This window comes from Dipodomys ordii, unplaced genomic scaffold (assembly GCF_000151885.1).
Source record: "Dipodomys ordii isolate 6190 unplaced genomic scaffold, Dord_2.0 Scaffold13, whole genome shotgun sequence".
Classification (NCBI taxonomy): domain Eukaryota; kingdom Metazoa; phylum Chordata; class Mammalia; order Rodentia; family Heteromyidae; genus Dipodomys; species Dipodomys ordii.
In genome coordinates this window covers 16,970,779-16,995,758 of record NW_012267229.1, presented here as the reverse complement: position 1 = coordinate 16,995,758, position 24,980 = coordinate 16,970,779, and the positions used below count along the sequence as shown (strand labels likewise).

The window sequence follows — 24,980 nt, the reverse complement described above, 5'->3', positions numbered from 1 at the left end:
TTTTCTTTTTGCTTATGTGGTGCTGAGGAATTGAACCCAGGGCCTCAGGCATGCAAGGCAAGCACTCTACCACTGAGCCACCTTCCCAGCCCTGATTTTTTTTTTCTTGATCATAGACCTGATTGTATTAGATATACTAGAACTAGGAGCCAGATTCCTTAGCACTGTTGATGGCACGAATTCATATTATAGTCAAGTGCCAGTAGCTCACACCTATAAATCCTAGCTATTCAGGAGGCTGAGATCTGAGGGTCGACGTTCAAAGCCAGCCTGAGCAAGAAAGTCTGTGAGACTCTTATCTCTAATTAACTGCCTAAAAACCAGAAGAAGTGCTGTAGCCTTAAGCAAAGAAACAACTCAGGGAAATGCCCAGGCCATGAGTTCAAGCCCATGACTAAGAAAAAGAAAGTCAGGATGTTTGTACAATAGTCAGTTAATCAGACCTTATTTGCCTGTAGGTTTTTTTGTTATTGTTTGTTGTCGGTTGTAGGGCTTGAACTCTAGGCCTGGGTGCTGTCCCTAAGCTCTTCAGCTCAAGGCTAGTGAGTGCCCTACCACTTAAGCCACAGCCTACTTCCAATTTTCTGGTGGTTAATTGAAGATAAGAGTCTCACAGACTTTCCTGCCCAGGCTGACCTTGAACCATGGTTCTCAGATCTCAGCCTCCTGAGTAGCTAAGATTACAAGTGTGAGCCACTGGCACCCAGATGCCTGTGAGTTACTTCTGACTTTGTACCATTATTCTTGTTGTTGTTAAACATTCTTATAAAACCTTTGACTGAATCTATGATTATTTCCACAGATACGAATTTTTACAAGTGAAGTTAATGGTACAAAAGTCACAAATCTTTATAAGGTTTTTAATCCATTTTTTTCAGATATCTTTCCAGGAGAGATGTACCAGTGTAGTGCCCACCAGCATTAGGGGGCCCATTTCACTGCATCCTATTCAGCACTGGTGGTGTTGTAGTTTGTATTTGTTTAATTACATTTTGACAGTAACTTTACCAAAATTTGTGTAAGACTAGGCATAGAGGCTCATACCTGTTATCCTAGATACTTCAGGAGGCACAGAGGAGAAGAAGATTATGATTTGAGGCCAGCCCTGGCCAAAAAAAAAAAGACTAAACCCCATCTCAGCTAATAAAAACCTAGCATGATGATTCTTTTCTGTCACCCTAGCCACATGGGAAGAATTGCTGTCCAGGCCAACCTGGGTAAAAATAAAAGACCCTATTAAAAAAAAAAAAAAAAGAAATCAAATGGGGTTAGAAGTATGCCTGAAATGGTAGCATACCTCAGCTTAACAAAGCCCAAGCAAGGTCCTGAGTTCAAACACGTGTCATGTTACATGTGTCACAAATTGACAAGAGCTTGATTTTCTATGCCAGCCTTCACTTCAGTCTAGAGCAGAATATTAAGATAAGGCTTCTTGGAAAGAAAGTATAGAAAATGATCAGATGTAAAAACCTAGATGAAAAGGTTTTCAGGTAGAGGGTGTGTACAGGGTGGCATCAATGTGAAATAGGGCACACTGGCATCTCCCTGAAGTGTTTGTGGTTGACAGTGCAAAGGCGAATAACCCTCAATTCCCAACCTCTTCCCCAAAAGTTCCCCAAACATAATGATTCTACTTCATCAAGAAGAATTTTTAGCCAGATGCCAGTGGCTCACACCTATAATCCTAGCTACTCAGGAGGCTGAGATCTAAGGATCACAGTTCAAAGCCAGCCCAGGCAGGAAAATCCAATTAACCACCAGAAAACCGGAAGTGGCACTGGGGCTCAAGTGGTAGAGCGCTGTCCTTGAGCTGAAGAGCTGAGCCCCATGACTGACCCCCTCCCCACCCTCCACCCCCACAAAAAAAAGAATTTTTATAAATGCCATGCTTTTCATGTTTAAAGAATGTATATGCCAGGCACCGGTGGCTCATACCTGTAATCCTAGCTACTCAGGAGGCTGAGATCTGAGGATCATGGTTCAAAGCCAGCCAGGACAGGAAAGTCTGTGAGACTCTTATCTCCAATTAACTACCAGAAAACTAGAAGTGGTGCTGTGGTAGAGTGCTAGCCTTGAGCTGAAGAGCTCAGGGACAGCACCCAGGCCCAGAGACAACAACAACAAAAAATGAGTGGATATACATGCTATTGAAAGTATCTACCAAAAACACTTTTAAATAGCCATGTGAACTTAAAATAGGAAAACAGGATTATTTTAACAAAATAACTACATTCAAGGGCCAAGCATAGTGGCCTATACCTCTAAGGCCAGATACTCAGGAGGTAGAGATTTGGAGGATCAAAGTTCTCACTATCTCTTCTACCTTGACTGGCCTTTTAAGCTTCGTTCCTCCAAATCCCTACCTCCTGAGTATCTGGGGTTAGAGGTGTAGCCTCATGTGCATCCCCACTTCACTTGCAGCTGTAGCACCACATGCACTATGTGTGCCACATGTACATGCCTTCCCCAACCTAGCTTTGAAAAGCATACTCATACTTCTAGGGTCACTCAGTTAAGCTATGGCCACAACATTTTTGAACTTGGCAAAAGTGATTTCCTTGAGTTTTGTGTTACATATCTGTCCCACCGGCTTCCAATCTGTTAGCATAGGTTTGTTTTGTTTTTTTGGATTTTTTTTTTTTTTGCCAGTCCTGGAGCTTGTACTCTGGACCTGAGCACTGTCCTGGGTGCTCTTACCACTTGAGCCAGCTTTTTCTGGTAGTTTATTGGAGATAAAAGTTTCTTGGACTGCCGGGCGCTGGTGGCTCACGCCTGTAATCCTAGCTACTCAGGAGGCTGAGATCTGAGGATCGCAGTTCAAAGCCAGCCCGGGCAGGGCAGGAGAGACCGTGAGACTCCTATCTCCAATACACCACCAGAAAACCGGAAGTGGCGCTGTAGCTCAAGTGGTAGAGCGCTCGCCTTGAGCTGAAGAGCTGAAGGACAGTGCCCAGGCCCAGAGTTCAAGCCCCACGACCGACAAAAAAAAAAAAAGTTTCTTGGACTTTTCCTGCCCAGGCTGGCTTCAAACCATGATCCTCAGATCTCAGCCTCCTGAGTAGCCAAGATTACAGATGTGAGCCACCAGTGCACAGCTTAGCACAGGTTTTATAGCCATATTCCTGGAAAATATATAGCTAGTTGATCAAATTGGCCATAAAATATTGTGGAACCCATGCTGCTAGAGGTATGAAGCTTGGTGGTGGGCCATGTACTAAGTATACACAGGCCCTAAGATCTATTCCTAGCACAATGGAAATAAGATACACATGAGGTCCTTGCCTTGATAAAGGTAAGTTTAGAAGATATGTCAAGCTGGGCACTGGTAGCTCACACCTGTAATCCTAGCTACTTAGGAGGCTGAGATCTGAGGATCACGGTTCAAAGCCACATATACAGGAAAGTCTGTGAGACTCTTATCTCTAATAAACCCCCAGAAAACCAGAAGTAGCACTGTGGCTCAAATGGTAGAGTGCTTGCCTTGAACTGAAGAACTGAGGGTCAGTGCCCATGCCCAGAGTTCAAGACCCACAACTGACAAAAAAAAGTCTGTACCAAACTGTCTACTGATAATTGCTGTGACACATTAGTGCAAGAGGAGTCCAGCTTTACACTGCAGATCCTGAGCTCTTAAAGCAGAGTCTAGGTATAAGAAATGACAAAGGTTCTACTTCAGGGCCTGGAGAGGACAGAGAAGGAAGACTTTGGAGTATCTCAGGGTTCCATTATTGAAACCAGTTATGCTGGAAAGGCATCTAAGAGATCCCTGTAGCACAGGGCCATGGTCCAGTTCACCTCTCAAAGAAGTAAGTTACCTTGTGCACATATTATGTAGCCAGTGCACAGAATCTTTAGATTTGGCATGATATTTAGACTTACCTTGTAACAGATTCAGATAATGAAATTAGTCAGAACTTTAGAGGAGAACTGAACTAATAGATCTAACATGTACCCACATATAATCCTACTAATCCCTTTAAGCTGGTTCTGCCCTTGGTAAATGGAGCTGTTGATCTTGCAAGGTCATTTTTAGCCAAGTTAAAATTGCTTTTTGTTGTTGTTGTTGGTTGTGGGTCTTGAACTCTGGGCCTGGGTTCTGTCCCTGAGCTCTTCAGCTTAAGGCAAGCACTCTCTACCACTTGAGCCACAGTGCCACTTCCCGTTTTCTGGTGGTTAATTGAAGATGAGAGTCATGGATTTTTTTTCCTCCCCAGGCTGGCTTTTGAACCTTGAATCTCAGATCTCAGCCTCCTGAGTAGCTAAGATTACAGGCGTGAGCCACCAGCACCCAGCAAGCCAAGCTGTTTCTTACTGTTGTAAAAATTTATAAAATGATTCTCTTTTTCAGGTTGAATGTAATTCTCGCCTCAACCCTATAAATACAACTTTGCTAAAGGTAATGTATCTTCCTGCCTTGCCATCCACCTCTGAAAATTATACATGCTACAAATTAGAATGTTTTCTACAGTAGTTTCATAGAAGCTTCACTGTTTAATTCTGTCTCCCTCTCTTTTAAAATAAGAATTTTTATTCCTGATTATATTCTGATTGTAGAAAATACAGAAAAACATGATACAGTGCCTCCTGTCTATAATCTGAGCTACTCCAGAGGCTGAGATTATAAGGATCACATTATGAAGCCAGCCCAAGCAAAAAGTTCATAAGACCCCCTTCTCAACTTGTACACTTGTCATTCCAGCAATGGCAGGAAGTATAAAATAGATGACTTTAGCCCAGGTTCCAAAAGGTAGCCTGTTGTAAATGTTGTTTTGTTTGGACAGGATCATAGTGTAGGGTGTCCTGGAACTAGCTATATGCCCTGGCAGGTCTTGAGTTTACCATCTTCCTTCCTCTATCCCTTGAGTGTTGGGATTACAGATAGGGGCTACCACATCCATCTACCTATGCATTAAGATCAGAGGATATCTACAGCTCTATATTTGATTTCCTCATGATCTTGTCATAAACATTTTCCATGTCATTAAAAAAAATTTTTTTTTGGGTCCAGTCATGGGGCTTGAACTCTGGGCCTGGGCACTGTCCCACAGCTCTTCAGCTCAAGGCTAGCGCTCTACCACTTGAGCCCAGCGCCACTTCTGGCTTTTTTTTTTTGTTTATATGGTGCTGAGGAATTGAACCGAGGGCCTCAGGTATGCAAGGCAAGCGCTCTACCACTGAGCCACCTTCCCAGCCCCCTCCTTAAAATTTTTGTAGCCATTAATCAGTGGATTATGATAAGGCAAGAGATGGAAAATATACCCCAAATCCGGCAATATTGGTAATTAATTGGTACTTGTTGAGTGCAAGTAAACAAACTCTTGTACTAGTACAAGAGTACTAGTTGGTTACAAGTACCAACTCTTGGGCTAGTACCAAAATTGTTTGCCTTTCACATATATTACAGTAAACACTTCCAAGTTTAGTATTGTCTCAACCAAGTTTGCCCTAAAACATGGCTGATGTCTTCAGAAAACTGCTACCTGTTTACCTGCAGTACCAAAGATTCAAATGCTGCTATTTTATTGCTTTCTGCTCTGGTTTCAGTCTTTCTTTTTTTTTTCTTTTTTTCTTTTTTTATCCGTTGTAGGGCTTGAACTCTGGGCCTGGGTGCTGTCCCTGTGCTCTTCAGTTCAAGGCGAGTGCTCTACCGCTTAAGCCACAGTAACACGTCCGGTTTTCTAGTGTTTTATTGGAGATAAGAGTTTCATGGACTTTCCTGCCCAGGCTGGCTTTGAACCGTGATCCTCAGATCTCAGCCTTCTGAGTAGCTAGGATTACAGGTGTGAGCCACCGGTGCCCGGCTTCAGTCTTTCTTCTGTAAGATTTCTGTCTGCTTTCTTCCCTTTCTGTATAAAGTGTTTGAAAGAGATTCTCTGTCATCAGAAGTAACACATAGTTCTAGAAACACACCAGGTGCTTAGTGCTATGACATCAAAGGCTCTGGTCTCCAGTTGATTGATGTTACTTGTCTATTACGGAAAAAAAAGACTATGGTTTCCATTTTTTTTCACTTCAGGTTTGAAATCAGTATTCAAAAACACAAAAACCACTGGATGTGGTGATGCAGTTAGTAATGAAAGAAAGTAAGGGAACAAAGAAATGGGAGGATCTCAGTTCAGATTTTTGCTACCTCAGGCAGAAAAGGTGATGAAACCCTATCTCAATAAACAGTTGGGGCATGGTGGCCTAAGCCTGTAAATCCAACTACTTGGGAAGTATAAGTAGGATGATCATGGTCTGAGGCTAAATTCAGGAAAAGGGAGACCCTGTTTGAAAAGTGTTGGAACTTTAGCTGAAAGGAAAAAGAGATTGACTAGCAAGAGCAAGACACAGTACTCCTCCCACCAAAAAAAAAAAAAAAAAGGAAAAAGAAAAATGAATTACAGAAGAACAGAAAAAAATACTGAACTCCATGCCTAGGTATAGATGAGGAGTTTGGGGGCATGCGTGCCCAACCACAAGTTTTTCCCAGTATTCGATGGTTCTATCAGACTTCAGTGCTAACCTGCATGAAAATACAGCCTTAGCTCATAGGTCTATTTTATCAGATTAAGTATATGCTTCTCATCTGATGCCTAGATTTTCAAGATTGTTACCTCTTTACCTCAAACTCTTAAACCTTCTGTAGCATTTTCCTCTCCTACATAGCAGTCCTCTTTCGAACCTGGCCATAATGCCAGTGAATTCAAACCATGAGATTTGTGTCTTTCTCAAAAAATGTCAGCTGAATAGATCCTCCAAGGTCACTTTATAAAAGCTGGAAGGAAAGAGGCTTGTTCCTACTTGGGCCCCATTTCTTAGCAGAGCTGAAGGTAGACTAAAAGCTATTGCATCTGCAGCTGCTGGTTAAAATGCAGATTCTTTTTTTTTAATAAGCTTTTTTTTATTGTGAAAATAACCGTACAGTGGGGGGTTACAATTACATGAGCAAGGTAATGAGTACATTTCTTATCAAGCATTGATGCCTCTTCCTTTGTTTCCCTTTACCATCCCTGCCCTCCCATCTCCCACCCCCACAAAATGCAGATTCTTGAACCTCACTCAGATCTATTCAGTTGAAATCTCTGAGACAGGAAGCCAGGAATGTGAGTTGTACCAAGTAATTCCAGTGCACACTAGGGAAGCTGTAAGAATAACCAGAGTGAAACCTTCAGAAGTGAAAGCAGCCCCACCAGATCCAATTAGCTAGGTCAGTAGCTGATCAGGCAGAATTCAGCTTTGACTCCTGATTGGATCATTTCTTTTTGTCTTGGTATGAGGACAATGTAGACTTGAAGGGAGACTGAAGTTAGAGGATAACAAGCTCAAGTCCAGGCTAGACAACATAGTGCAACTCCTTTTCTGTCCGTTCCCCAAAGAAGGAATTTTACTTTCTTTTTTATTTTTGGGGTCCGATCGTGGGGCCTGAACTCTGGGCCTGGGCACTGTCCCTCAGCTCTGCGGCTCAAGGCTAGCACTCTACTACTTGAGCCACAGCGCCACTTCCGGCTTTTTTCTTTTTTCTTATGTGGTGCTGAGGAATCAAACCCAGGGCCTCGAGCATGCAAGGCAAGCGCTCTACTACTGAGCCACCTTCCCAGCCCCTAAAGAAGGAATTTTAAAATGGGATCTAAACTGGGCGCTGATGTTCACATCAGCCACTTCGGAAGCTGAGATCTGAGGATCACAGTTCGAAGCCAGACTGGGTAAGAAAAGTCTATGAGGCTCTTATCTTCAATGAACTGTCAAAAGTGCCAAAAGTGGAGCTGTGACTCAAGTGGTAAAGTGCTAGCCTTGAGAGCAAAAGAAGCTTAGGAAAAGGGCCTAGACCCTGTAGCCCTAGGACTGGCAATAATAATGATTAATAATAATAATGTAATAAATGAGATCTAGAAAGAATGAAGCACTAAAAAGTTGAAGACTCTGAAAGTAACATTCCTTGGGGGAATGCAGAGCCGTGATTGAAACTAGTAGCTGAGTTTGCTGTCACCCAGAAAAAGTTTTATGTGGGCATGAAACCCAGACATACACAAGGCATCTTAGGCATAAGTAAGCACTGAACGAACAACTCTTCTTGAATTTCTACATAAAAGGAACCTAAAATTCAATTATGGTCTTTTGAAAGGACTTGGGTATTCAGGGTATTTCTCTCTCTCTCTCTCTTTTTTTTTTTTGTTGGTTGTGGGTCTTGAACTTTGGGCCTGAGCATTGTCCCTGAGCTCTTCAGCTCAAGGCCAGTGCTCTACCACTTGAGCCACAATGCCACTTCCAGTTTTCTGGTGATAAATAGGAGATAAGAGTCTCACGAACGTTCCTGCACAGGCTGGCTTTGAACCGTGATCCTCACATCTCAGCCTCATGAGTAGCTAGGATTTCAGGTGTAAACCACCAGTGCCCGGCTCAAGGCATTTCTCTTAATATAAGTCCTGACCACTTACACATTTTTCCTCTTCTAGATGGCAGACTGTGGGGGGCTGCCCCAAGTAGTTCAGGTAAGGAATTTTAAATACTACTTTGAAACATCTGTGCAGTACTATGCTCCTAACTTTTACAAAGAGTAATAATGTCTTGTTTCATCTCCTCAGCCTGGGAAGCTTACTGAGGCCTTCAAGTACTTTTTGCAGGGAATGGGATACAGTGAGTAATATACAGCTTTCTACCTAGCAAAGGTTTATAGATAACTGGGTCAGTTTGACACATGGGAGGCACAATTAGCAAGGCATAAAGTTTGTGCTAGTGTGCCCTAAAGTAAAGACCAAAATGTTTGTGGACATTCATTTGTGCATATGTCTGAGATAAACTGACATTTAAGCATTTACCTGTGTCAGGCAGTATATATTCCTAATCAAAGATGTAACTCTTATAGACAAGAAAACTGAGTTTAAAGAGGTAAAGCATGTTTCCCAGGGTCACAAATCAGTTCCTGAGCCCTGACTGAAATTGTTGCAGTCTGGCTCCAGAGCCCATATTTTTACACTGAAGCCGTGGCTGTATTATGATTTGCATTTGAACTCAGCTGGTAATAACTCCCAGCCTAGAGAAAGTAGAGATTCCTGAAAAGGGAATAAAATCTGTTACTCCACAGGAGGTGAGCAGGCCCAGTATTTTAGAGTACACCCAACCATGTGTCTGTGTCCTGTGCTGCTGTCCTGGTCCCTTAGATCTGAGACCCCTGAGCTTTCTCATTTGTCACAGAAAAGCTATATTGGATCCTTTCCTGGAGTTTTAAGAAGAAAACTCTCACTCATCTATAACCTCTTTACCCAGTAAAATAAGTCCACATATTTGGTATCATTGGATAGTGGCCATTGGTGAGCTACCAAGGCAGTCGCTCTGGGCAGTTGGGCCCTGGTGCACCTGGTACCTGCAAAGCAGACCCTGTATGTTGTGTCTAGAGTGGCTGTGTCATCCCCGTCTGTGAGCTATCAACCGAGCCCACAGCTATGGTCCTAGGGCTCCCTGGGAGAAGCAGATGCCCCCTCCAAGCCTGTTCTCATGCCTTTCCCAGGACACAGCAGTTCTTCCAACCTGTCTCTGATCCAGAGCAGGGCAGGGGAACAGCTGCCTCAGCTGTTAGAAGAGTGCTGTCCACAATGAGGCTAAAGCATCAGTCAATGCCATCTCCTCTCTTGGACCTCAAAGGAACTTTGATCCCTGTTGTAGTTTTTGTCAGCATCTACTAGGCAGCTGAGGTTGCCTCTGGCCCTGTCAGGTCACTAACCTGCCTTTTCCTGTGTCCATCCTGCTTCCAGTCCCGTATGTGCAGCTCAATCACCTCAGCACCGAGTCAGGTACCTTCCTCTGTGCTGACCCCACCCACCCCCAGCCATGCTCTCCTGGCTGCATTGGCTGCCTGCAGCATGTCCGCCATTTTCCTGTGCAGTGAGAGCCCGATAGAACAGGGCTGGCTTCTTGTGCTCCAAGAGCTGAACCTCCAGGTCCAGTCAGGTCCTCCAGAAAGAGGAAAGTATCCGGTCCAGTGCCCAATCCTCCTTTCCTCACCCTAGATCCAGACTCAGAGCAGCAGTTTTGAGACAAGGTAGGCAAGGATCTCTACCACCTCCATCTGCTTCTCCTAGAAGCAAGGCCCAGACAGGAATCAAAAGGCAGCCTTGATTTTTTTTTTTGGCGGGGGGAAGGGGGGTTATTTTGTGCTGGCCTTAGGACTTGAACTCAGGGCCCAGGCTCTGTTCTTGAGCATCTTTTTGCTCAAGACTAGTTATCTACCATTTGGCCACAGGGCCACTTCTGGCTTTTTCTGAGTAGTATATTGGAAATGGAAATGTCTAATGGAGTGGTCTGGGAAGGTGGCACAGTGGTAGAGTGCTTGCCTTGCATGCATAAGGCCCTGGTTCAATTCCTAACACCACATAAGCAGAAAAAAGCTGGAAGTGGCGCTGTGGCTCAAATGGTAGAGCACTAGCCTTGAGCTGAAGAGCTGAGGGACAGCACACAGGCCCAGAGTTCAGGCCCCACAAAAGTCTCATTGAGTTTCCACCTTTGGTTGGCTTGGAACTGTGATCCTCAGATCTCAGCCTCCTGAGTAGCTAGGATTATTACAGGCATGAGCCACCAACACCTGGCAGCCTTGATTCTTAAGTAGGAAAAAATGCCTATGCTCAGAAAATTCTACAAGTGCATGTTTAGCACCCAGATTTTCAGCGACCGCTGTGGGAGTGGCTAGTGTGGCAGCACAGAAGGCAGGGATATACAGGAGAAAAGGCCCTGTCTAGATCTGACTGGAAGGATCCTTACAGTCATGGAAGTGTAACTGATAGAACTAAGTCTGAATTCAACAGCTGCAGAGTTCTCTTATAGGTTACCTCAGAGGGCCCTGTGCCTCATACCTGCATGGAGATCTGCTCCAGGCCACATGTTCTCCCCTCTATCCTGGCCTTCCTCACTTCTTCCAGATGGCAGAGGTGGCCTGTGACATGGATGGTAGTCTCGTTGTATCGGGCTGGCACTCTGTGTGTGAAACACCTTCATACTTGTGTGGTTTGTCTTTCCTGCCTTTCAATTTAGTGTTGTGCATGCACTACAGGTTTGGGTGACCTCTACTGGTTCCCAAAGCTTCCTTTCTAATCACTGTATGAGTGGCATGGGCACAGCTAAGAGTCTGTCCTCTGGACTTAGGGCTTCCCTCCCTCTGCTGTGGATTAGAATTAGCCAAGATTCCAAGCAGATGCAGAGCATCAAAACAGCCTTGCCTTCAGTCACTCAGATAGAGCAGACACTGCCAAGTGGGGGTGCTCTATCTTGTCCTGGGTGTTGTCTCAGTGGGGCTGGGAAAGCTAAACAGAAAGCCTTTGGTGAAATTTGCAGATTCACTGAGCTTCACTAGGCTCCTTCTTCTAGTCCTCTTGGTTTTTGTTTCAGTACCATCTGCTAGCATGACCCGGCTTGCCCGATCCCGAACACATTCGACCTCAAGTAGCCTCGGTTCTGGAGAAAGTCCCTTCAGCAGATCTGTCATCAGCAATCAGTCAGATGGAACTCAAGAATCCTGTGAATCCCCTGATGCTCTGGACAGACATCAGACCATGGAGGTGTCCTGCTGAGCAGATGCTCCCACTGGACATGCAAGTCCCCTTCTTCAGATGACCACTCCACAATAGAACACTTTATCCCTTCAACTGGACTCCACTAGCCTTCACACATGCATGGCCACTGACCCTCTCTCAAGTAGCCTGGATTTATCATTCTCTACCCACACACCCCTTTTTGTAAAATGTACCAAGAACCACAACCAAACCATTCTGGTAACATTCCAACATCTCTAGCTGAGCCAAGCTCCATATCTTCCCATGCCAGCTTTTCCCTGTGCTTTTCCAATTATGTATCTGATAAGATTCTTTAACCCCCAACTCCATATGTGTGCAAGCACTTGTGTCTATGTTTATGTGTGCATAGTTCTGTGATTTTAGATATGCTTCCTATAGTGCTTCTGCAGAAACAAAAAGGGACTTTGGTTTTTTTTTTGTATTTTCAATGGTGTTTTTAAGGGAAATGTGCAGAGCAGATATCTAGATGGGACCAGCCACCAGATTCTTTTTGATTCCAAGTGGCCAATAGGAGTTACAGAGGGGTTTTAGGAGAGAACAGCTCTGAGCACCACTGTTTGCCTGGGAAGTAGTAGAAGAATTGCCTGTTACAAAGAGGCAGGCTGTGTGGCAGTCACCTCCTCTGTCCTAATGGGTTCATTCATGTCCTTCTATAAATAAAAGGAATATGTTCTAGTGGAAGCTAAAGAATGATGAGGTTCTTATGCAACAGGAGTTTTCTCCAAAGAGGCCTAATTGCTAGACTTCTCTGAGTCCAGGAGGTGGAACAGAAGCCCAGCCTCTGCTGTGCAGATCAAACTGGTGCTCTGTAGCATGTTATGCCACTTGCCAGATGTCCATACATCTCAGGAAGTGCCCCCCCAGCCTCTGATGGACAATATTTTTAATAAAGGGAGTCCCAGAAAAGCATACTATGGCAGAAAAACCTCATCCTTGATGGGGAGACTGGAGGAAGAGGAAGAGCCATTAACAATATCATATTCATTAAGTGTTGCCTTGATTTCAGCAAGTCAGTGGAAGCTAGGGTAAATCCATAAGGAACCTGTTTCTGAGAAATGTTAATACATTGTAAAGGGCAGGCCCATCCAGGTTTAATTGTTTTCAGCCCCCAGTCTACTGTAGGTGAGGGGATTCCTTCAACCATGGAGAATTTCTGGGAGGAAGACAAAAGCATCGGCAGACCAGCTGCCTCAGCTCAAGGGCCCAGTTCTTGAGAGCATCAAGACGTGAGCACAGAGTTTCACAATTCTCAATCTTGCAGACAGACTTTTCAGACGCATAGTTTGCTTTCTGCTCAGATAAGGAATGTGTCACTCTGCCAGACTATGACTTTTTACAGATTATTAAATAAAGCTGTATATGTCTCATTGTTACATGACTGCTAGTGTTATTTCTTCCAAGTACTCCTGTGCTCCAAGAGGGTCTGAGTTACCATTGCTAGCTCTAAACTGTGCTATTTAGTCTGTGATCACTTATCCTCTTGGAGACACTGTGCATTTATCGAGAGGAAATGAAGCTTGAATATAAATCATTTGTCCAAGAACATAGCCAGTGGCTTATTGCTTTAATCCTAGCTACTCAGGAGACCTGAGGATCATGGTTCAGCACCAGCCCGGGTAGGAAGGTCCATGAGACTTTTTTTTTTTTTTTTTGGTCGGTTTTGAGGCTTGAACTCTGGCCTGGGTGCTGTTCCTTCAGCTCTTCAGCTCAAGGCTAGCGCTCTACCACTTGAGCCACAGCACCACTTCTGCTTTTTCTGTTTACGTGGTGCTGAGACATCAAACCTGGGGCCTCACTCATGGAAGTCAAGCACTCTACCTCTGAGCCATCTTCCCAGCCCCCATGAGACTCATATCCAATTTAGCACCAGAAAACTGAAAGTGATACTGTGGCTCAAAGGGGTAGAGCATTAACCTTGAGCAAAAAAAGCTCAGGGACAGTGCCCACACCTTAGTGCAAGCCCTGCAACCAACAAGAACAAATAGAATAATTCCAAGAGGTTGCCACATCTCCAGTTTGCATGGTCCAGGAGCTACTGCTACCATACGTATGTCCGTTTCAGCTATTCAAGAAATGACTTGTCCCTGACTGCTCTTGTAGAGGTAGAACAAACAAATGGATAGGCTCACCATGCTGCATGCCTGATTGTAGAGTGTCAGCGTTGGAGCTGATCTGGTGCCCATGACAGGTTTTTTTCAGCCTTTCAGGCCAGGTTGCCTGGTTCCCACCTCACACTTCTGTCAGAAATAGGTCCCACCTGACTGTACCTGAGTCTAGATCTTTCTCAAGAATGCTTCCTTTATTTCCATTCCGTTAAAAAAAAAAAACCTGATGCAAGTATGTCACAATTTAGATTGCACACAAGATGTTTGCATAAACTTCTATATACTTTGTCATGAGCTATGGTATAACTCAATGTGAGAGATGTAAAGCCCTGGGTTAAGTCCCCACAGCATAATGGGCAAAAAGAAAGTATGAGGTAGTAGCTATTCGCCTAGAACCAGGAACTCAGGCAAGTGGTTCCTCCATGGTGTGTGGAGCTGTCAGCGGAAACTTGGTAAGAACCACAGAGTCTGCAGAGAAGAGCTGGAGCTAAGACAACCTGCACCTGGGTCTGTACAGAGCTGAGCCCTGTCTCTTCTCCCTTGGCCTGGCTATGCTGGGGAGGGCTGCCTGATCCAGGGTCCCTGAGGAAAAGAATTCATAGCCCACCCTGGTGTCCAGACAGCTGACCACTAGAGGAGTTGAGCTCCCAAGCCAAGACTGAGTCACTAGAAGAACTTCCAGGCTGAGAGAGTTGTGGGTGTCCTGGGACCCAAGGTGGTTGAATGGCATGCAGAACCTTGGGGCTGAAGTATTTGAACTGCCTGGACACCTTCCATAAGCTTCTAATGGCAATAAACCAGTGAGTACTCATGCTCTGTTTTCTCCTTTGCAAGAAGAGGGAGGGCAATTTCGTCTGATACTGGGGTGGCCTATTATTATTTACAGCTCCAGCTTCCAGAAAGACAGTGATTATATAAGCTATAAGAGGTCACTTTGGACCCAGGTGCCAGTGGCTCACATCTGTAATCCTAGCTACTCAGGAAACTAAGATCTGAGGATCATGGTTTGAAGCTAGCCAAGAAAGTCCATGAGGCTCTTATCTCTAATTAACCACCAAAAATCAGGATATGGCACTGTGGCTCAAAGTGGTAGAGCACTAGCTATGACCAAAAAAGCTTAGATACCGTGCCCCGGCCCTGAGTACAAGCCCCATGATGCCATTCCCCTTCCCCCCCCCCCCCCCCCCCACCACCACCAAAAAGTAGCTTCTGGAATCCCAAAGGAACCAAAGCCATCTATCTACCCCACACTCTTAACTGCCTCCTGAAGACTTGTAGCCATTCCTCCAGTGTCTTCACACCTGTCCTTGTCCCTTTTCAGCTCTACACTGCTGTGTGACTGTTGGCCCCTCTGTGTCACTGTCATTCTAGGTCACTGAATGGCAGGGCTCTGACTTTTCCTCCCCAAAGACACTGTCAGCTGTAGGGTCTGCAGCTCCTCTCACAAGGGTGAGGTTTTCAGCTGAGAAGCAGAGGAGGCTGGGGCAGTAGCGAAGTGGGACCCTGTCTTAAGTTCCTAGCTTAAAAAAAAAAAAAGAGGCCTTCACTAGCTCCAGAGAAGCACCTTCAGCAGCACAGGCCTCCTGTCACAGAACAGAGCCTCAGTCCCTGCATCCAGACAGAAGCATGAAAGCAATCAAAACAGCCTGCGCAGAGTGTACTGCCTCAGGCCAACTCTCCCTCCACCCACTGGCCCGGAATCCTACATACACCCCCCTCCCATGTAGTTTGCTCAGCTATGTGTGTTTAATGGTTTAGTTTTCTCCTATAGTGTTGAGGCCAGCATCTCCTTTCTCTAAGCTTTCCTGCTACTGGCTAGTACTCTGCACAGGGCCTTTTTTCTGGCCCTAGCAAGTGCAAGGAGACTCCCATAAGGCCCTGGGTATGTGTACCCATCCTGCAGCTGCATTTGCAGGGCAGAAATTTCTTAAGTTATTGCAGTTGATGGCTGTGGCGTTGCTGAAGGAAGGGGAAGGGTTAGGAACCTGTCATTCTAACATTCACCAATGCCAAGCTGCTACTTTTCTCCCCTCGCCTTGTGGTGTCTGTACCATCCCTGCTTTACAGCTGAGACTTTGCAGGCTCATACACTGGCCTGACACCATGTGGCTGCAACCAAATCGGTCTTGAGTTCATCACCCATGCCACCCAAGGCAGGTGGATGGCCTAGTTCTTAGGCTGTGCCTCCTGCCTAAGAGGCAAAACTAGGGACCTCAGAGCTAGGCGCCACCTGAACTGAAGGTGCCCCATGAGGAAGAATCTGAGCATTCAGGAGGCAGCAGCACCACCTCACACAACAACACTGTAGGATCCCCAGAGTCTACACAGAAAGTGGCTGTCAGAGGCATTTTCCTGGATGGACCCATTAGGCCCCGTGTAGAAGAGCTCTGTGCTATGAGCACTGAGTGTCTAGGCAGAGGTATCCTCAGACAGGTGTTCGTATCCACTGATGAATGTGAAGGCAGTGAGGGGAGAGAATTGCCACTCTTCAGGGGGACTGTGGCCCAGGAGGCCTCGGACACTCCATGGTACTGATGGACACCAGCCATATCCAGGCTGTGTGCAGTTCTGGCAAGGAGCCACTATGTCCTCCCACCATTCCCAGAGCTCCTGCACCCCAATCCTGAGACATAGGCAGGTGCTTACCACAAAGGAGCAGCCAAATGAAACAACAGCCTTGTTTTTACTAGAAAAATGAGATGATCTGAAAAGAAATAGAGAGCCCAGACCCAACTCCAACACTTACATATAGTAAACCTTGGGATTAAATTGTTCTAAGGATAAGATCCTATGCCAAGAGCTTTCATCTGCAGCTCTAACATGTGGTTGCCCTTCTGTGGGGGCTCCGCTTAGTGCCAAGGAAAGAGACCAGAATCTGTAGAGTGACCACATATAAACACTGAACCCAGCACAGCAGCAAGCCCACAGACCCACCTACTGAGGAGATTGAAGAGGGAGAATCACGAGCCTGGAGTTTAAGACAAGCCTGTGCCAAATAACAAGCTTTCATTTCAAAACAAAACAGAGCCTGAAGAAATCAGTACAAGAAAGTAAACGGGGAGCAAATGAGAAAGGAGAGCCTGGAAAGCAGTGAAGGTAAGAGGAATGAAATGTGGATAAGACAGCTTTTTAAGACCTAATGTTGGAGTCCTTATCTCTATTTTTCAGGTAAGAAACAGAGGCATCAAGAAGGGAGTGGACCACATCCTGTCCCTCAGAGCCTTGTAAGTCACTACGGTGTCAGAAGATTTCCTCTTCCTTGGGACACCAACAACAGGGTGTCAGTGTTACCTCTGCTCATTGCCACTCTGGGCCCAAGCCTCAGCTTCCCTTTGCCCTCAGCCTCAGCCATGATGCTTGGTATGTTTAAAGGGGCCACAAGCTAGGCACTGGTGGCTCATGACTGTAATCCTAGCCATTCAAGAGGCTGTAAACTGAGGATCAAGGTTCAAAGCCAGTCTGGGTAAGAAAGTCCATTCCAATTAGGCACCAAAAAAGCCAGAAATGGAGCCGTGATTCAAATGGTAGTGCATTAACCTTGAGTAAGAAAGCTCAGGGCGGGGAGCATTCAGGCAGATCCAAAGCAGAAGAACAGCAGGCCAGCCATGGAAAAGGATAAAAGCCCAGAGATAGCTAGAGCGGCACTGCAGCATAGGGAAGACAGTTTCAGAGTTGGAAGGAGGCCTGGGGATTGGTCCTGAAAGGAGGGGGGTTAATCCCTGTCACTCTGTCTCCATGGTGGCATCTCAATCACATGTCTCTGCTGTGCTTTCAGAGTCTTCTGAGAATGATGGGAAGTCTACCCAGCAAAGGAAAACCCCTGCCAAACCCAAGCTCGCATCCTTCTGTACAAGGCCAGAGACCTGTACCCTTGCAAGCAGGTAGGCCCCAGGGCCCCTGGCAGCTAGGCTCTTCCTTGGCCCAGACTTCACTGCCTCTGAGCCTTCAAACCAGCATCCCCATCACAGCAGCAGGCACCAATGAACCTACTGAATGCCTAGCCTTTCCTAGTGAGCCTGACAAAGGAGATCCATGCTCCCATAGAGCTTGGACATTTAACAAGCAAACAAAAGGGAAAATAGGAGGGCCAAGTATGTGTCTCAGTGGGAGAGTCTAGCCTTACATCTACAAGGCCCTAGTTTGATCCTTAGCATCAATAAAGAAAAGAACAAATGAATGAGTGCCAGGGATGGTTCACACACCTCTAATCCCAACTTCCTGGAAGTTGAGTAGATGGAGTAAATTTGATCAAAGTACATTATATGCATGTTGTAAACACACACACAAAAAAGCCTGTGCTTTCCCAGAATAAACTCTCACAGGAAGAGAAATGCATTCTGGAAAAATTATTATTAACATCAATTGGTTGTCAAGAGGGTTTCATGTTGACTTATTCATATAGGTATACCGAGTACCTTGATTAGTTTCACCTGTTCTGACAGTCTCTTCTCAAATTGTTTGTTTTTAACCAAACCATTTATTTATTTGTTTATCATTATTTATTTAATTTTGGTCAGTTGTGCAGCTTGAACTCTGAGCCTGGACGCTGTCTCTAAGCTCTTCAGCTCAAAGTGAACACTCTACCACTTGAGCCACAGTGCCATTTCTGGTTTTCTGAGTGGTTTATTGGAGATAAGAGTCTCGTGGACTTTCCTGCCTGGGCTGGATTTGAACTTCCAACCTCAGATCTCAGCCTCCTGAGTAGCTAGGATTATAGGTGTAAGCCACCAGTGCCTGGCCTGTTTATTTATTTATTGTCAGTCATGGGGCCTGAATGCTGGGCCTGGGCGCTGTCCCTCAGCTCTTCAGCTCAAGGCTAGCACTCTACCACTTGAGCTACAGTGCCACTTCCAGCTTTTCCTGCTTATGTGGCACTGAGGAATCGAACCCAGGGCTTCATGAAAGCTAGGCAAGCATTCTACCACTGAGGCACATTCCTAGCCCTAAACTTCTTTTCCCTCAAAGCTAATGCTCTACCACTTAATCCACAGATCCACTGCTGGCTTTTTCTTAGCAGTTTATTGGCGATAAGAGTCTTTCTTGCCTGGTCTAGTTTTAAACTACAATCTCTTCAGATCTCAGCCTCCTGAGTTGCTAGGATTACAGGCATGGGCCACCAGGGCCTGGCTCCAAACCATTTTTGAAATGAGTCTTTATCTTCTTATGAAGTTTGAAATTTCTGAAAAAGAATTTATGGTTAATATCATCTCAAAACATCTTCATAGCAGCATCTAGACAGTTGTTAATTGTATGGAAGCCACACAGCCTCTACTTGGTTTCTTCTGAACCTCGCTATTGGCTGTGTCCCCAGGCTGCTGTGTCCTGGGCTGCTCAGGCTAGTGACTGGAGGCATCCCAGAGGTCCTAGGAAAGCCCTTCTGCCTCCTCCTCCTGGTCTCTCAGTGGTTCTGTCCTGTTGTAGCTGCAGCACCCATCCCTCCCCACCACCATTCATCCCTATCCACCTTGCTTCCTCCTGAAGCCTGTGAAGGCTCTGCCATGTGCAGGGCCATGTGACCAGAGCTAGGACACAGCAGTGGACAAGATGAGCTCAATCCTGATCTTTGGGGACAGTTGAGCCCCAGAGACAGGAGCTAAAGAAGTGTGTTAGCTTTGGTGATCACATGTGAAGGACTCTGAGGGTGTGCAGTTGGATGAGCTGGAGCCACCTCCCAAAGAAGTGAAGGGAAATGCTGAGTGAACACCCCACCCACCCCTGGCTGGTGAGGACTTTGGAAGGAGACCTGCCCCTGTAGGGGTGCAAGGTCACTGTTTCCAGAAGGAGATGGCATCCTTCTACACCATTTATCCCACCCTCATGGAAGAGTGACCTCCACCAGGCTTGCATAGGTCAGTGGGGCATCAGGCATCGCTCTGCACCTGGCCAGCCAGCCTTGAGTGCAAAGTGTGCTCTGAGGAGCACCTGCCTTGGAGTCTCCTGGATGCCCAGAGGATGCATAGGAATGGCTCATTTCAGAATCAGCCTCACTTTTCCACAGCAGAGACCCCAGCAGCGCTTGGGGCTTCATCTGTGTATCTGCTTCTCTTGCCCTGGCTCCTGTGGGCCCAGCTCCGTCTAGAGGGCATCCCAGACTCCTCTTGGCTCAAGAGCTTCCAGAAGATAGACGAGCCTTATGTTGACATTGCCTACTTCACATAGCTTAATGCACGCATATGCTAAGGGTCTCCTTCAGGAATTCTTACTGAAAAAGACTGAGGGGGAATGAAAGGGAGGCTGGAGGCAGTTGAAGTAGCTTTCAGCAGCCATCACAGGCAGAATTTTTAGACCCAGAAGGCCCTACAGGCAGAAGGAAGAACTTGTTAGACCAGGTGGGCTGATGTAGGGGGAGAGAAGGGTGGAGAGGTGCGTCCTATGCTGAGAGAGTTACCTTACTTGTCACCTGATGCCTAGCCTTGAAACTGCTGTCATAACCACCTCATCCTCAGGACTGCTCCTGGCATGGCTGGGAGCTTAGTCTCCAGCTATCTCTGGAACCCAGGCTAGTGGCTCCCTGATCCTCCACGGAGGCAGATCCCCTCCTGGGAGATGCTGCTGCTGCTCAGCCCTCTCCCTCCCACCGGCACCTGTGAGATGGGGTGGGAGGCATGGCACTGTCAGGGTCTTGAATCCTCACTGCACAGTGGGGATGCCTAGACATGACCACCTAAGAGGCTACACGGTGACCCCAGATAGGATGGACACACAGGTGTGGTAGTGGGGTAGAGGCCTGGACTGTGACAGTGTCACACACCTCAGTGGGCACTTCCTTTAGACCAGGCCTGTTACAGGGACCTAGTGTGTTACATTTTTGGGATAGCACAGGGCTCGAGCTGCTGCCTTGGACAGAGGCCCTGGGAAAACCACTCTACACCCACTTGTGAGGTGCACTAGAATTTACAACACTGTTGCCATCTGTAGTCTCTCAGCTCTTCCAGGTGCATGCAGCCAGGGCCAGAAGTGAAGGGCAGGATGGGAAGGGAAAGTCATCCTCAGCCTTCAGGGTCCTGTTGTCCTGCCTCTTGGCAGTATATGTGTTAGTGCTACTCCATGCCCATCCCAGAGCCCCACTGACTGGGGAACCTAAGCCCAGGACAGGCCTTTCCTCAGTTCCTTTCCAGCCTCCAGAGCTACCGCAGACTGTCTGTCTACCAATGCTTCCCAGAGACTGAGCTCAAGCCCACACTCGACTTCAGCACAGAGATGTAGGTCTCCTTCCTTCCTTCCTTTTTCTTTCCTTCTCTTTTTTTCTTTCTCTATCTCTCTCTCTTTCTTTCTTTTGCAGTGCTGGGGTTTGAACCCAGGGACTTGCACACCAAGCCAAATGGTGCCTCTGAGCCATACCCTCAGCCCCAAGCTGCAGGTTTTGTTTCTAAGCAGCAAAATCTCTCAGGTTCCCTGATGAAGTACATAGCTGGGTGCTGGTGGCTCACACCTGTAATCCTAGCTACTCAGGAGGCTGAGATCAGGATCATGATTCAAAGCCAGCCCGGGTAGGACTCTTATCTCTAATAAACCACACAGAAGGGTGGAAGTGGCGCTGTGGCTCAAGTGGTAGAACACTAGCCTTGAGCTGAGGAGCACAGGAACAGCGCCCAGGCCCAGAGTTCAAGCCCCATGACCAAAAAAAAAAGGTACATAAACAGTCATGGCCAGAAGCCCCACTCCTCTTGTCACATGAGCTTGAGGCTTCCCTAGGGACCACAAGTCATCTCACTGTCATCTTAAGCGCTGCAGAGCATGCTGGGAGAGCTTCAGAGCCCAGAACCACTTCCAGGCATGGCACCATGACAGAGTGTGATGGGAGCTGGGTTCCTCAGGCCCTCACATCTCAAGGGAAAGCTGGCCAAAAGGATGATTGTCTCTGTCTCTCCATCCAGAGAGGAGCAAGGCCACAGCGGTGGCGCTGGACAGGTTCCCAGCAGGTGGGCAGGCTGAGCTGTCTCTGAGACTAGGGGAGCCCCTGACTATCATCTCTGAGTAAGTTCACAGGCCTGGGCACCTGGAGAGGCACCAATGGGAAACCACTCACATGTGACCATAACCCTATCATGAGTTTTAGGCAGATTAATATCTATGGGGAAAGGCGAAGGGTCAAGGCCTATTAACAAAGAGCCTTGGATCATGCCATCTGTCGTAACCTGGGCCTGGTTTCGGGGGGGCAGAGGATGGGCTGGACTGGCTAATCCAAGAAAGCCTTGGAAGCAAGTTGGGCAGGAAGCTGCAGGATCCCCAGGTTGCCAGGGTCTTGGCACTTTTTTTCTCCACATTTTTATTTAGTGTAAGTTTGTACAAGGAGGGCATTGGCACTTCTTTTTTTGTTTACATGCCAGTAGCAGGGCTTTGCACACTGAGCCTTGTACTCTCGCTCAGCTCTTTTGCCCAAGGCTGATGCTTCATCACTTAAAACACACCTTTAGTTCCAGCTTTTTGCTGGTTAACTGGAGGTAAGACTCACTCAGATTTCTCTGCCAAGGCTAGCTTTAAAACAAGATTCTCAGATCTTGGCCTCCTGAGTAGCTAAGATTATAGTGTGAGCCATTGGAGCCCAGTATCTCAACACGTGTGAACGAGGTGCCCTCTGCGTTCCCTCCCCAGGAATGGAGATTGGTGGACAGTGCTGTCAGAACTCTCAGGCAGAGAGTATAATGTTCCCAGCATGCATGTGGCCAGAATCTCCCATGGGTGAGTGAGCATTCCGTACCACTGTCAGAGACTTTCCTGCTGTTTCTTTTGTGAAATTGTTTTATTTTGTTTTGTTTTTGGCCGGTAGTAGGGCCCCTGAGGAATGAGTTCTCCAGGAAAAAAAAAACAAAACCAAAACAAGCTGAACTGGCCCTATGAGCCTGTCCCCTGAGGCTCTGACCAGAGGGGCCATGGCACAGTAATTATGAGGCCTAGAGAACGAGTTGGGGGATTCTTGTTGAGATCAGCCAAAGGTAGAGGAGTTCTAGTAAACTTTCAGTTCACCCCACCCCCAGCCTGACCCAGGCTGACCTGTGTCCCTATCCCTTACTTCTCCAGGTGGCTATTCGAGGGCCTGAGCAGGGAGAAAGCTGAGGAACTGCTATTGTTGCCTGGGAACCCCGGAGGGGCCTTCCTTATCCGAGAGAGCCAGACCAGGAAAGGTGGGTAAGCTCGCCTCTCATCCTCTGCCCAGGTCAGAAAGTAGCCTGCAGAGAACATACTGACCCTCTTTTTGTCAGCCAAGGTTATCTGAGCCCAGCCTGGCCTGGCCTGGGGGAGATGGAGTTGGGCTAGGAGGGCAGAGAGGCACCACCTGACAATCACTGCAAGCTTCATGGAGGGAGGACTATGGGTTGGGACTTGAAATCTGTCTCCAAGACAGCCCACACTGCCAGGTGCACTGGTGCTGGGGTTGGCCAGTGGACTGCACCATGGGACAGGAGCTCAGGAGAAGCCAAGTGAAGCTAGAGCCCAGGGCCTGGGATGCTGGCCAAGAAGCTCATGATTGCTCCCTGTGGCAGAGAGAGCCATCACTCAGCAGAGAGCTGGTTGGATTCAGGGTGTTCAGGGCCAAGAAAAGGCTACAGTACAGTGAGTCTCTTGTATTCTCTGAAAGACAGAGGGCAGGGGAAGGGCAGTTTGGGGGAACATTGGAAATTAGACCCTGTTTTGAGAAAAGTCTCACAGTAACACAGGACTTCTCAGGCTTTACTTTGACTAATTGGGCTTTCCCAATAGCTTTTGAACATGGGACTTTTCATCATGAGATAGCTAGTAATAGTCGCTGCGTTGTTGGTGGTGGTGATGGTAGTGGTGGTTTTGGAGCTTGAACTCAGGGCCTGGGCACTGTCCTTGAGCTCTTTTGCTCAAGGCTAGCACTCTACCACTTTAAGCCACAGTGCCACTTCCAGTTTTCTGGTGGTTAATTGGATACTAGTCCATAGAATTTCTTGCCAGGGACAGCTTTGAACTACAATCCTCCAACATCAGCCTCCTGAGTAGCTAGGATTACAGGCATGAGCTTCCATACCCATTCTTTCAAGAAATGCTTCCTGAGTTCTTATCACAGGACCAAAGGCCTTCTGTGTAACCATGTTTCCAGTGAGTGAGGTGGGCACATTTCTTGCTCTCAGGGAGCTCCAGGGTCCCTAGATGCCAGCGTTCATGCCATACAGTTTGGAAAACAGCTCTATTTGAGAGTTGCACTGATAATAGGGCCTGTTGTCCAAATGCCAAATAGCATACAACTTGGGGTAGTGATGGGAGACATTATGGACCTTGTCTTGGCATAGTCCACTGTGGCTTCCATGATAGCCCTTCAATAGAGCAATAATCTGCACTTCTGAAAGTGTGAGGGACTGGCCTGTAGTGGGTTCTGGGCTTAAAACAACATTTTGTTAACTGGGAACTTATCCTGATCAGCAATGATTCCTTCCTCTAAAAGACACACATGACACTGATGTATATAGAAATGTGCATCTCACTGCAAGCACCCAAGAAAGACCTCAGGGGCCAATAATGCAAGTGACAGCCTTGGGAGGGAACACCAGGAGTGAGGGTAGGCTTCTTGTGCCCACCCTGCGTTATCTGACTGTGATGGCCTTTTATAAAGGTCCTTAGTTCTCCACCTCAGTCTCCTTCTCTGTCCTTATCTAGCATGTCTTCATCGCTCTTCTGATCCCTGGCTCTCCTGCTAATTTCCTTGCAGCAGTACAACCCCCACCTTCACACCCACCCACAGGCAGGCCCCAGTGCTGCAGCTGCAAACAGGAAACCACTGTGGCGGTGCTCACTGGAACAGGGGCCCTGCAGAAGACACAGGGCCTGGGGAGAAACCACCGGAAGTGCTCTGTGCTCAGCTACCCCACTCCCACCCCTTCTCTGGTCTGGTTCAGTTCTAAGAGTCCAGTGAGCAGCTGTCAGTGCCCCTTAACCCTTCACAAGAAGGCATATACACAAGGGGAAGCTGGTAGAGTGACACTGGAGAAAGTGGATAGGACCCACAAAGACCTCTATGAGTGCTGAGAATAAGATCCCTATAACCACCACCAGAAACAAGGAAAGAAGGTAGCATTCAGCACCCTCCAGGAAAGGCAGTGTTTATCTGCTCAGCAGATTCTTAATGATTTTGACAGGTAGATATTCCTGTGTTAGGAAGGATGAAGAGCTAGGTAGACAGATGCAGATCGGGGCTGGGAAGGTGGCTCAGTGGTAGAGCGCTTGCCTCGCATGCCTGAGGCCCTGGGTTCGATTCCTCAGCACCACATAAGTAAAACGAAAAAAGCCGGAAGTGGCGCTGTGGCTCAAGTGGTAGAGCGCTAGCCTTGAGCTGAAGAGCTGAGGGACAGCGCCCAGGCCAGAATTCAGG

The 24,980-nt window shown here is 47.0% G+C and overlaps 2 protein-coding genes across 2 annotated transcripts in view; both read left to right on the top strand.

Annotated features, from left to right (window-relative positions):
• Nucleotides 1–12,921, top strand: part of Ndrg3 (NDRG family member 3) — an 81,669-nt gene extending 68,748 nt beyond the window's left edge. The window contains exons 12-15 of the mRNA XM_013010696.1: nt 4,349–4,396; nt 8,436–8,471; nt 8,565–8,616; nt 11,359–12,921. Of these exons, the coding sequence (XP_012866150.1) occupies nt 4,349–4,396; nt 8,436–8,471; nt 8,565–8,616; nt 11,359–11,540 (318 nt within the window). The 3' untranslated portion in view covers nt 11,541–12,921. The remainder of the gene's footprint in view (nt 1–4,348; nt 4,397–8,435; nt 8,472–8,564; nt 8,617–11,358) is intronic.
• A 1,220-nt stretch (nt 12,922–14,141) lies between these two features.
• The window catches only part of Sla2 (Src-like-adaptor 2), an 18,600-nt gene continuing 7,761 nt past the window's right edge, over nt 14,142–24,980 (top strand). The window contains exons 1-6 of the mRNA XM_013010899.1: nt 14,142–14,448; nt 16,817–16,872; nt 17,424–17,529; nt 21,526–21,625; nt 22,244–22,330; nt 22,670–22,773. Coding sequence (XP_012866353.1) covers nt 17,436–17,529; nt 21,526–21,625; nt 22,244–22,330; nt 22,670–22,773 — 385 coding nt within the window. The 5' untranslated portion in view covers nt 14,142–14,448; nt 16,817–16,872; nt 17,424–17,435. The remainder of the gene's footprint in view (nt 14,449–16,816; nt 16,873–17,423; nt 17,530–21,525; nt 21,626–22,243; nt 22,331–22,669; nt 22,774–24,980) is intronic.